At 52.5% G+C, this 10,942-nt stretch overlaps 4 protein-coding genes across 4 annotated transcripts in view; 3 read left to right on the forward strand and 1 right to left on the reverse strand.

Moving 5' to 3' along the window:
- Positions 1–598: 598 nt before the first annotated feature.
- Positions 599–1,951, forward strand: PpBr36_04083 (uncharacterized protein; the record flags this gene model as incomplete). The annotated part of the gene is made up of 4 exons (XM_029891249.1): positions 599–646; positions 713–806; positions 876–1,644; positions 1,792–1,951. The coding sequence occupies 4 exons, from the start codon at positions 599–601 to the stop codon at positions 1,949–1,951; spliced, it is 1,071 nt and encodes a 356-aa protein (XP_029749875.1).
- Positions 1,952–2,808: 857 nt separating this feature from the next.
- PpBr36_04084 (uncharacterized protein) lies at positions 2,809–4,383 on the forward strand (the record flags this gene model as incomplete). The annotated part of the gene is made up of 4 exons (XM_029891250.1): positions 2,809–3,181; positions 3,292–3,512; positions 3,592–3,971; positions 4,053–4,383. 4 exons carry the CDS (start codon positions 2,809–2,811, stop codon positions 4,381–4,383), a joined length of 1,305 nt encoding a protein of 434 aa, XP_029749880.1.
- Positions 4,384–7,240: 2,857 nt separating this feature from the next.
- PpBr36_04085 (uncharacterized protein) lies at positions 7,241–9,769 on the reverse strand (the record flags this gene model as incomplete). The annotated part of the gene is made up of 4 exons (XM_029891251.1): positions 7,241–8,080; positions 8,172–8,779; positions 8,809–9,332; positions 9,672–9,769. The coding sequence occupies 4 exons, from the start codon at positions 9,767–9,769 to the stop codon at positions 7,241–7,243; spliced, it is 2,070 nt and encodes a 689-aa protein (XP_029749881.1).
- A 574-nt stretch (positions 9,770–10,343) lies between these two features.
- The window catches only part of PpBr36_04086 (uncharacterized protein), a gene marked incomplete at both ends in the record, with an annotated part of 2,048 nt that continues 1,449 nt past the window's right edge, over positions 10,344–10,942 (forward strand). Inside the window, one exon of the mRNA XM_029891252.1 lies at positions 10,344–10,907. Coding sequence (XP_029749878.1) covers positions 10,344–10,907 — 564 coding nt within the window. The remainder of the gene's footprint in view (positions 10,908–10,942) is intronic.

The following is a 10,942-nucleotide window of genomic DNA, read 5'->3' on the forward strand; positions in this document are numbered from 1 at the left end:
GACTTTTTGCAGCTCCGTCAAATCATTCGATATTTTGTGGATAAATCAGGAATCAACACCGATATCACCCGAGCAGATCCTGCGCCAGCTTTGTTGAACAGCGATTTTTTGCCGACTCGACAGCGAAAACTTTGCTGTATTCTTGCTTCTAGTGGCCACGAATGCTATGGCGACGGGATTTGAAAGAAAAGGAGGTAGTTCTCGGCACGTTGCATGAGGACGATCAATGCAATATTGAGAGGCCGTGGATGTGAGTTCAACAACGAGAACCACCTACTGCATTCCTGGCGCATATTTCGGGGTTTGGTAAACGTAATAACCGAGATGTGAGATTTCGAATGGGATGCAGTCTTTGATAGTAATCAGTCTGGGCTTGCGCCTTGTCCCGAGACAAGTCCGAAAATGGGCTCACTGTCGATTTGCGTCGGTAATCAAGCCACTCTAGTCAAGTGACAAGTATATAAAGAAGGGAGATTACATATCCTAGAGGAAGTTTGGAGATTGCTATTCTCACCTTCGAAATCAGCACGTCCGACAAAAATAATATCAGTGAGCTTGGAAAATCAAGCTCATCGGGTCTCTCGTCAATATATTCAACATGTCCATCACCAAGTACAAGGCGGCTGCTGTCACCTCGGAGCCGGGAGTGAGTCTCAGACCGGATACGCAGTCAATCATCTGGATTCGTGCTAAATTTCTGATCCTGTCATAGTGGTTTGATCTCGAGGCCGGCGTTCAGAAGACTATCAACTTTATCAATGAGGCTGGCCAAGCGGGGGCCAAGCTTGTTGCCTTTCCCGAAGTCTGTGAGTTGCCATTCATGGTATCGAGAGTGAGAATTTGGTGCAAAATGATGCTGACAAAGCCGAGCAAAGGGATTCCGGGCTACCCCTATTGGATGTGGAAGGTTAACTACTTGCAGAGCCTCCCGATGCTCAAGGCCTACCGCGAGAACTCTCTTAAGGTTGACTCGGACGAGATGCGCCGCATCCGGCGCGCGGCCCGCAACAACAACATCTACGTCTCATTAGGATTCTCCGAGATTGACCACGCAACCCTATATCTGGCGCAGGTGCTGATTGGCCCGGATGGCGAGGTGCTCAATCACCGGCGCAAGATCAAGCCAACGCACGTCGAGAAGCTCGTCTATGGCGATGGCTCCGGTGATAGCTTCATGCCCGTGACGCAAACAACATTGGGCCGCGTGGGTCAACTCAACTGTTGGGAGAACATGAATCCGTTCCTCAAGTCCTTGAGCGTGGCGTCGGGCGTGCAGGTCCATGTCGCTGCGTGGCCCGTGTATCCTGGCGTCGAGCGACAGGTCGCACCCGACCCAGCCACAAACTACGCCGATACGGCGTCGGACCTTGTGACGCCCGCATTTGCCATTGAGACGGGAGCCTGGGTTCTGGCGCCATTCCAGCGGCTCAGCGTCGAGGGGCTCAAGAAGACTACGCCTGCGGGAGTCGAGCCCGAGACGGATCCGACGCCGTACAATGGCCACGCTCGCATCTACCGACCTGACGGCAGCCTGGCGGTGCCCAAGCCCGACAAGGACTTTGACGGTCTGATGTTTGTTGACATTGACATCAACGAGACGCATTTGACCAAGGTCATTGCTGATTTTGCTGGCCATTACATGAGGTGGGTGGACTTTCATATAGCCAGCTGCTGACCCTGGCCCTAGCCCTAACCCTTCCTTGAATGTGGAATTTTGCTTTTTTGTGTTTTTGTCCAACCTGGTAATTAATTAATTAGACTAACAATGCAATCAATTCGCAACAAACTCAGGAGCGACCTCATTCGTCTGCTCGTCGACACCCGACGCAAAGAGCTCATTACCGAAGCGGATCCACAAGGCGGAATCAAGTCTTACAGCACCAGAACCCGCTTGGGTCTGGACAAGGTTTTGGATGATGAAGTTGAGGAGGGCACGGAGCGCACTGTTTGAGTCTGATAAAGACAGAGTGGGTGCAACGAGTTGCCTCAGTTGTGGAATTTTTTTTTTTTTTTTTTTGTAGAACAGGCAGCCACAGGCAGCAAATCAAATCTCCCCACACCCGCAAACCCAGCAAAAACGAGTGTACAATAGAGGTCTAGTCTTGTCTAAATCTAGAACGCATCGCACGCCATCAATCACGTATCTGCAGCCGATAATAAGTTGTTCGGACCTTCCCGTCTGGCAATTACATGAGCTCGCCCCAGGATATCTCCCATCAAGGTGCCCAGGGGTTGTTTCGAATTGTCCAGACCCTCGCATCAAAGCAGCCGGTTCAGCTGCGAACCCTCGAGAAGCCCTCGCGTATCATGACTTTTTGCCAAGCACCATTCATAATTGATGGCGCGCCGACCTGCCTGTTAAGGCAAGTGGAACCTCACATCTCCAATCATCCCCCGGCAACGCCAAGATGGCGATAACAAGCCAACTGCCGCTTTTCTCCACGATGCCGCCAGCCCCCTCCCGGTTTACCTGCCAATTTTCATTTAGTCCCCGAACCTGGCGATGCTACATTCCAGAGCTGGCCATGGATCTTGTCAAAATTATGCGAGGGGCTCTGGGCGCCATCGCTGGGTACGATGCGACATGCCCGCCAAATCCAGTGAATGGCGGAGGGGAGCCCGGGCCGCAAACGACAAAATTAAACCTTTTGAATGCTTCTTCAATGTTGCCGTCGTCAGAATATAAGATGGAGATTGATCGCCCCTCTCTCCCTCGCAGCTTCGACTTCCGGTTCCCTTCCCCACCCCTCACCGCTCGCCACTCACTTCAGACAGCCAGTCAAGTCCAGTCAGGATAGTCAGCCCAAGATGAAGTCCTCAATGGTCTCGTTCTTCCTCTTCGCGCTTGGCCTTGCCAGCGCTGCCACCCTCGCACCCCGCCAGCGTAGCGAGCGAGTGGATTACACCAACTTCAAGGGGCTGCGCGTGACCCTCGCCGAGCACTCTCAGGAGCTCGAGGACAAGATCGCCGACCTGTCCGCCCACATCCTGAACCCGGGCTCGCAGACCACCCTCGACATCGTCGTCAGCCCGGGCAACGTTGATGCAATCCGCGCCCTCGTCAACTCGACCGAAGTCGTTGTTGAAAACATGGGTGAAGCGCTTCGCGAGGAGGGTGAGATTGAAGATCAGATGCAGCTGTTTGACGATGGCACTTCGACCGTCGCCGCTGTGCCTCCTGGTGAGTATTTGAACTTCCCATGACCATTGCCTTTTTTTTTTTTTTTTTTCTGTTTCACCAGGTTCCCTGGCTGCATCAACACAGAGCTAACCAATTGTCAAATTATTCAGAGTCGTGGTTTACTGCCTACCACAGCTACAACGACCACCTCCAGTTCCTCCGTGATCTGCAGGGCGCCTTCCCCGGTCAGTCCGAGCTCGTCACGGCCGGAGCTTCGGCGGCTGGACGCAGCATCCAGGGTATCCACATCTGGGGTTCCGGAGGCAAGGGCTCCAAGCCGGCTGTGCTCTTCCACGGTACAGTCCACGCTCGTGAATGGATCAGCACCATGGTTTGTTGCTCCCTCTTCTTTAACTTGGTCTTACAAGCTCAAAAAGATGCTAACCTGCCCCTCTTTTGGTCAACTGCAGACCACCGAGTACATGGCCTGGAACCTCCTGACCAAGTACTCATCCGACGCGTCGATTCGTGCGCTCGTCGACAAGTTCGACTTCTACATCATGCCCATTGTGAACCCAGACGGCTTCGTTTACACGCAGACAAACGACCGCCTGTGGCGCAAGAACCGCCAGTCGCGCAGCGGTCAATCGTGCGTCGGCACCGACAACAACCGCAACTGGCCCTACGGCTGGGCCAAGACTGGCGGCGCCTCCACCAGCCCCTGTGCCGAGACTTACAAGGGCCTCGCAGCCGGCGACACTCCTGAGAACAGGGGTCTGGTCTCTCAGGTCAACGCCCTGAGTAGCGGAAACGGCATCAGACTGTACATTGACTTCCACAGCTACGGACAGTGAGTTTCTGTCCTACTCTCCAACCAAGCTGCACACCGTTCACTCGTATGTGCCTCGTAAACTAACACAACATCTCCCAGGTACATCCTCTGGCCCTACGGAGATGACTGCCAGCGCGTCGACCCCGCCGAGACCAGGTGGCAAGCGCTCGCCACCAGCGCACGCGACGCAATCCGCGCCGTTTCGGGCACTTCCTACACCATTGGCAACTCTTGCCGCGCTCTCTACATGACCACTGGCGACAGCACGGGCTACCTGGCAGGCACTGCTGGCGCCACATACTCCTACACCTACGAGCTCCGCCCACGCTCCGGCAGCGGCACCAGCGGCTTTGTTCTGGCCGCCTCCCAGATCCAGCCCACCGTCAGGGAGACGTTTGAGGGAGTCAAGATCATGCTGCAGGGCGCTTAAAGTGGCCTTTTGGGGGTCGTGGATCCCTTCCTCGAAGGCGTTTTCCGAAAGACAGCTAGCGTAGGAGCGGGATCGGTTGACCGAGGTTGGTCTGGGGATGTTATATGCGATGTAAATAGGGTACATAAATCTTTGCGTATATACTTTGAGCTCTGAACCAGTCAGTAGTGTAGCGTCCATCTTTTCTTCGCAGTAAGATCGACGAGCCTGTTGATGATTTGGCACCTGCTACCATCACGTGAGACCATCAATTAAGACAGATAGTATGGCACGTCGAAATATCAGAGTAAAAGAAGACATCTTGATACCCAATGAAGCTTAGGAAGTATGTTACATGAGTAACGTCCTGGCCTGGGCTGGTATTTGACTACCCCAAAATGAACTACACAAGTGAATATACTGTTCTTGAAACTGAGTATGAAGTAATTAAACACATGAAATGTCCAAGTTGAGTATGATAGTGGCAACTGCTTCGTTCTGGCCGGGCTGTGGTTATCCTTGACATGAATGCTGTCTTTTTCATGATCACTAAATGTGAGAAGAGATGTCCTTTACCGTCAGGAATCTCTCCTTGTGTCTGTTTGTTAGCAAAAAACAGAGAAGATCCAAGTACACCTCGTCATACAGCTATCCTGGGCGAATGCCTTCATGAGCCCCTGTTATGGGAACCCCTAGCATAAGGCTGATCCACTTCTATCGCCTAAACTAGCCCAAAACAGCCATCTTGAAATGGTCCAGACTGTTTCGAGCTCATAGATTATCAACGCGGTCTCATTTTGATTTATTTTTTGTCCCTGTTGTCTTCTTCCATCATGAGTGCCCTTCTTCCAAAAGATATCAAGATTGTATTGGGGAAGCCACAACACTCCTGTATGCGGCACCTTTGTTGTTTCTAGTCATCCTCTATTGCCCATTCTCTTACTTTCAATAAACTAATTGTTTGTTCGTCGATCGTGGCTCGATGAATGAAAACAAGGCGTCACTACCAACATCTGATGCTGCCAAGGTGGCAGAGCTTGATTGCCTATCTTACCTCTGCGTCGTTACATAATAGCTCATGATTCAAAGCTATCTTTGTTCAGCTTGTACGTATGCATTAACTAGAATATAGGGCCTATGTAGATAATGAATTACTGACCGCATCGACATGTAGGCTTTCGCGACAAAAAAAAAGGGGGCGCTCGCTGCCTGTCGATGAAAGCCGCCGCCTTATCACAACATGGTGGCATAAAGCTGGCCAAAATCCATGCTTTTGGGACATATTTGTATAGAATATTTATTACAGGCTGTGTGAAACGACAGCATTCGGAATAGTCCCAGCTGCTGCCGCCACACCTAACAGTTTCTGAACGACAAAATATTTGGCAAGTTCCCTATAGATTATCATCACGTTATCATTATTTAGAGGCATAGTTCTGAGTTTCTAGCTGTGTCTTAGGAAAATGTAGCCAGGTTTGGAATACGAACCACCCTCCAAAATGCATCCTGCTACATCTAAGCCCATTACAGGATGTGGCCACCTGAAGGACCTTGTAGTTTATTGCACTTGTGCAGCGTATGACTTAGCTTCAGGGCCTAAACTCTCGCGGCTTAACATCAACAATTACTCGGGACAGAGACTGGAACCAGCAGCAAAGTCACAAAGCTCACCATGGCATCTTTTCTCAATTTCAAATGACACAAATTTTGTACAATGGCATCAATTATTTTACCTTCATTTTCAATAGTTTGAGAGCAGCAGTCGCAAGCTTCCACTCTCAGCAGTGTTCATTCAAGGCCCTCTACACCTTCTCGTTTTCATTATATGGATACTATATGTTGGTATGGATGCAGCAACCCCTGCAATATCCTACAAAGACGATTGATTACCATAGCCCCACAGCCTTGAAGACCGCCAGTCGCTTCATCAGCCATGAGAAGTCCCAGCGAAAAAACCCACGGCGCAGCGAAAGCCACCACCCAACGGAGGTCAGCGATACCGCAAAACTCAACTGCACACGGACGTCCAGCAGATAGGTGAGGAACCACCAAGCTACATTTTCGGGGTACGAGAGGATGATAGGAATGGCAGAGGACAGGTACAAGAATGTCTGAAGCAGGGCAGAAATAGCCTAATTTGTAGGTATGCGAGTACATTGTTCGAAGGCATGCAGACAAGGAGACTCACTCGTATATCTATACGACAGAGGCAAAGCCCCTGGAATTCACGTTTGAATTATTCAGACTAGTCTAGGACCTGAGAGGCTTCAAGCACATTGTGAGAGGGAAGATTATTAAACTTTTTGGCATTTAGTGTTTTCGGCCCAAAGATAAAATTGATAAACCAAATCCTGCAGTCAGTGATTATGTGGACTGACATCTAAGCCCCGGCCCAAAGTAAAAGCATACCGAGATGGGCACCAAAGCATTGAACAGGGGGTTTTTTTTTTTTTCAATCATTCCTTGATTCAACCATATTTATAACTTTCAAAAACGACAAGGAATGATCCACATACAGCTGGCACAACGGGCTACATGCAGGGAAGAATAGTTCAGTTCTTCTATATCCCAGAGACACTGTCTTTGTCTTTTTGCATGGCTCGACAAACATGTAGGGGCTTGCAGCAACCCTCGTTTTTATGTGTTAGTTATGGCCACAGACCTTATTCGTGATCAAACCAGCTTTTGTGTTTCCGCTAGCTGGAAATTATTCAGGCATCACTGGTCAAGTAAGTTGCCGACACCATCCCTAACAACAATGTAGCACTCATCAAACTTCAGCATATATACATGGACAAGATACCTGTCTGGAGTGCAACATCAATCAGGTACAGACCTCAACTGGTTCGTCTTCCCCGCCCGGTCGATCCAAAGTATGTCATTGCTGAACGCTCCACCCATCAGGAGCCCACGATTCGGGCCAGTACATTCCTTGGGCATATCCACCCTCTCCATAGTTTGAGGCGTCGATAAAGTTCAAATCCGGCGTCGACTGCGACAGCAAGTCCTGCAGTGATGACTCCAGCAGCGGTAGCATCGGCGTCTCGTTGGATACGTGGGGCCACGCCTGGTGAGCCGGCAGTGGTGGCTGCTGCTGCTGGTCTCCAGACTGCATGACTGACATGGAAGAGAGATCGGCGGCGTTGGCAGCCGCAGCAGCAGCAGTAGCAGCAGCAGCGGCAGCAGTGGCGGGTGTCGACTGTAGCCCGGCGTCACCGCCATCACGGGCAAGATTCCTCCGGCGCCTCCCTTCCTCCATGGCAGCCCTCATGGCCTCGAGGTGCCGGCAAAACTCCTCGCCTGAGTAGCTGCCGCTGTCCCTGACCTGAGCAAGAATGTTGGCGGCCGTCTCAAACTGCTCATCGTCGTCCTCGCCTTCGCCCGGCATCAGCATCGAGATGGCGAGGATGGTGGTCGCCGAGAACAGGTACTGAATATAGAGAAAGTTGAACGTCTTGAAGCTGCCGTCGACCCACGCCTCGGTCAGCAGCCGCACCGAGTGTCTTGCGCACCGGATGCATGTCTCGCCAATCTTGGAAACGATTTTGGGCACCGGGAGGACAACCTGCTCGGGCGTTTCTTGGAGTTGCTGCTGCTGGCTGTGCTCATGGGACCTTGTGGCTGTGGAGTCAGAGTCAGGGGGCTGTGCGGGCGCCCACGAAGCGGCGTGTGTTCTGAGGACATGCAGAAGGATTGGACGGGTTGCGTTGATAATGACCTGATGGAATCCAGCATTCGTTTTCGTTAGTGTGTGTGTGTGTGTGTGTGTATGTGTGGTGACTCCTGCTAAACTCGCCAAGGCAACGTACCTGATTGAGCGAAAGCCGAAGGGAGATGGGCTTCGGTACCAACTCCGAGGCCCCAGACCCTTTAGCATCAATATGCAGATGAGCCGGCAACTCCTCGACCCAGGCACTCAGGTCCTTTAGGGCCTGCTGCACCCTGTGTGACAGCGACTCGCGGTGGATTCTCCTGCCGTAGATGGACAGCACGATCCGGCCCAGCACACGCGTCAGCTTGACGCGGGCCATGATGTAGGCCGCGTCTGCAAAGTCGCCGGCCGCGGGCGTGCCTTCGAGCTCTGGACGATCAGCGGGCAGGTCGACCTGTACCTCCTCGGTGTCGATCGCGTACGGGTTACCAAGGTTCGAGGCACAAAGTCTGTCGAAGTGGTATGCCGTCCACCAAACCCGGACGCGGTGCTCTCGGACCGCCGGGTCCTCGAGCTGGCTCGGCGGAACATTGAGGTGGAGACCCATGACGACGGCCAGGCGCACTGCCGACCCGGCCAGGGTGTAGGCTGCGTGTCTGCGATTGAGCGCCAGGGAAAAGTACACCAGCAGCAACCTGAGCTCCACCTCGGGGATGCTGGGCCGCTCGCTCACGATGCGGAGCACCCTCGTCCCCGGGCAAAGTACTTGATGCCGGGAAAGGTCCTCGACGCACGACAGCTGTACATTTCCCCGATGGCGAAGAGCACCCAGAGCTTGCTCCTGGTGATCGAGTCGCCGCTACCAGGGATGCCGCTCTGGAGAATCTCGAGGATGGCGCTCCGGCGGACGATGTGGTAGTACCTGCTGACGTGGCTCAATGCGACGTCGACGAGGAACCTGGCGCGGGCGGGACTCGGCCAAGGGCAGTCTGCATCCGACAAAGCCAAGAGGCTTTCGTCGGTTGCGTAGTTGACCCGTGGAATGTGACCATGATGCTTGCCACCGAGGAGAGCCTGGCGGAAGCGGGTAGCAAAAGCGGCATCTGCCGCCTCGTTGACCAAGATGGGGCTCTGCGGGCCGAGCTCGATGAACCAAGGTCGTCCATCGACGGCGGGTGCTTGCGTGGTGTTGGTGCTCGAACTGGTAACTTTCCTGGCGCTATTTGGCCAAACTGTAGGAGTTGCAGTAATATCGTTTTTGGTGGCGGTAGCCTGAGTGCGCAGGCTCTTGTTTTCGGCCACAAGATCGTCCAAGTATCTGTGATTGTGTAATTGTATAGGTAAGCGAAGTGAGCCAAATTTGCCGGCGAAAAAAAAAAAGCCCCGTTTCTATTCCCCAGCCTCCACAAGTCTCTGTAAGCCATCATATGGGGCCCGGTTTACCTTTGGCTTACTTTGACCATTCTGTTACGACGCGGATAGGAACACTCGTCGGTCTTGCCTCCCTGCTGGCAGTTTTGACAGGGCTGGCCGCCGCTGCATTTCACCTTTCGAGCATGGCATCGGTTACAGCTTGATGTTTGTATTTTGTCAACATCAGATCAAGACGGAGAATCCTGTAATAACAAGTAGCTTCAACAAGCGAAAAAAGTCTTACGCAATCGGTTTGGCCTTGTTATGTGACCTTCTGATGCTCTTTGATGAAACCGAAGTTGTTGGACTTGGTGCATCTTCCGGTGCGGTGCTGGAAGCCATTAAAAATGACAGTCACTATTTTGTTGAGAAAATGTGAGAAATATTTCGGTTACAAAGCATCGTTTGCCCGAGTTGAGTCAGAACTCAACTGAGATTACTATTTTCTAGCTTGTCGCGGCAACATTTGAAAGTTTACCGATCAGCCCCGAGATCGGTTCGGCCTAGTCGCAACCACACCCCGAGCTGATTACGCGAGCCAAGCTAGAGGTACTGCACCCAGCACATCTAGGCCCACTAATTATGTCGGCGCACCTGTCGTTTCACCGATGATCCCTCCCCTTCTTTTTGTTACCAATGATGGCCTCTCCGTGTTTACTCGCCAACGGTATCGCTGTAGTCTATCTGGCTTCAAAAAAAAAAAAAAAATGTTGAATATACCAGGCTCCAAGTCGGCATATGGGCATAGCGAAAGCAAAATTTGCCCGAAATGTGGATATTCAGGGCGGCCTCCTTGGCCGAGAGACATGGGCTCGGCGTTGATATATGACACAGAGTCTTCCGCTTTCTGTCCTCGACAGTGTATATTTTCAAAATGCATCTTGTAAAGATCGACTAGAATCTCAGCCTCAACATCATGGCCATAACCAGTGCGCAAGCGGACCATGATCCGGTCAAGGTCGCAGCCCCAAGCTCGGCGCCATCGCCTGCAGACAGCGACACCGAGGCAGGGCGGAAATCATCACCACCCCCATCGACCAACAAAACTCCCAGTCCTCCGCAGACCTCCTTTCAGGTAGACGACAAGCCGGCAATACCACTCCCCGGCTGGAAACGATGGTTGACTCTCTTCTCCATCTGCGTGGCCGTGTTCCCCTCCAACTTCAACAACACATGCATCATGTCTGCAGTGCCCGAGATATCTGCCGACTTACAGACGGACGAGGGCGTTGTGGCTGCCGCAAACGCCGGCATGTTCGGCGCCATGGCCCTCTGCGTCTTTGTATGGATGCCCCTCGGCGTCCTCCTGGGCCGGCGGACAACCGTTCTGGTGGCCAACGCCGTCGTCTGCGCCTGCTCGCTCATCTCGGCACTCGCACCCAACGTGGTTGTTCTCACGGCTTTTTGGCTCGTCTCTGGCCTGACCACCCCGTTCATACTGGTCGCAGGCCAGACTATATTGTCTGACATCTTTGAGCCGGTGAGTGGCAGTCTTGCTATCCTTTTTTTTTTTTT

This window comes from Pyricularia pennisetigena, chromosome 6 (assembly GCF_004337985.1).
Source record: "Pyricularia pennisetigena strain Br36 chromosome 6, whole genome shotgun sequence".
NCBI lineage: Eukaryota > Fungi > Ascomycota > Sordariomycetes > Magnaporthales > Pyriculariaceae > Pyricularia > Pyricularia pennisetigena.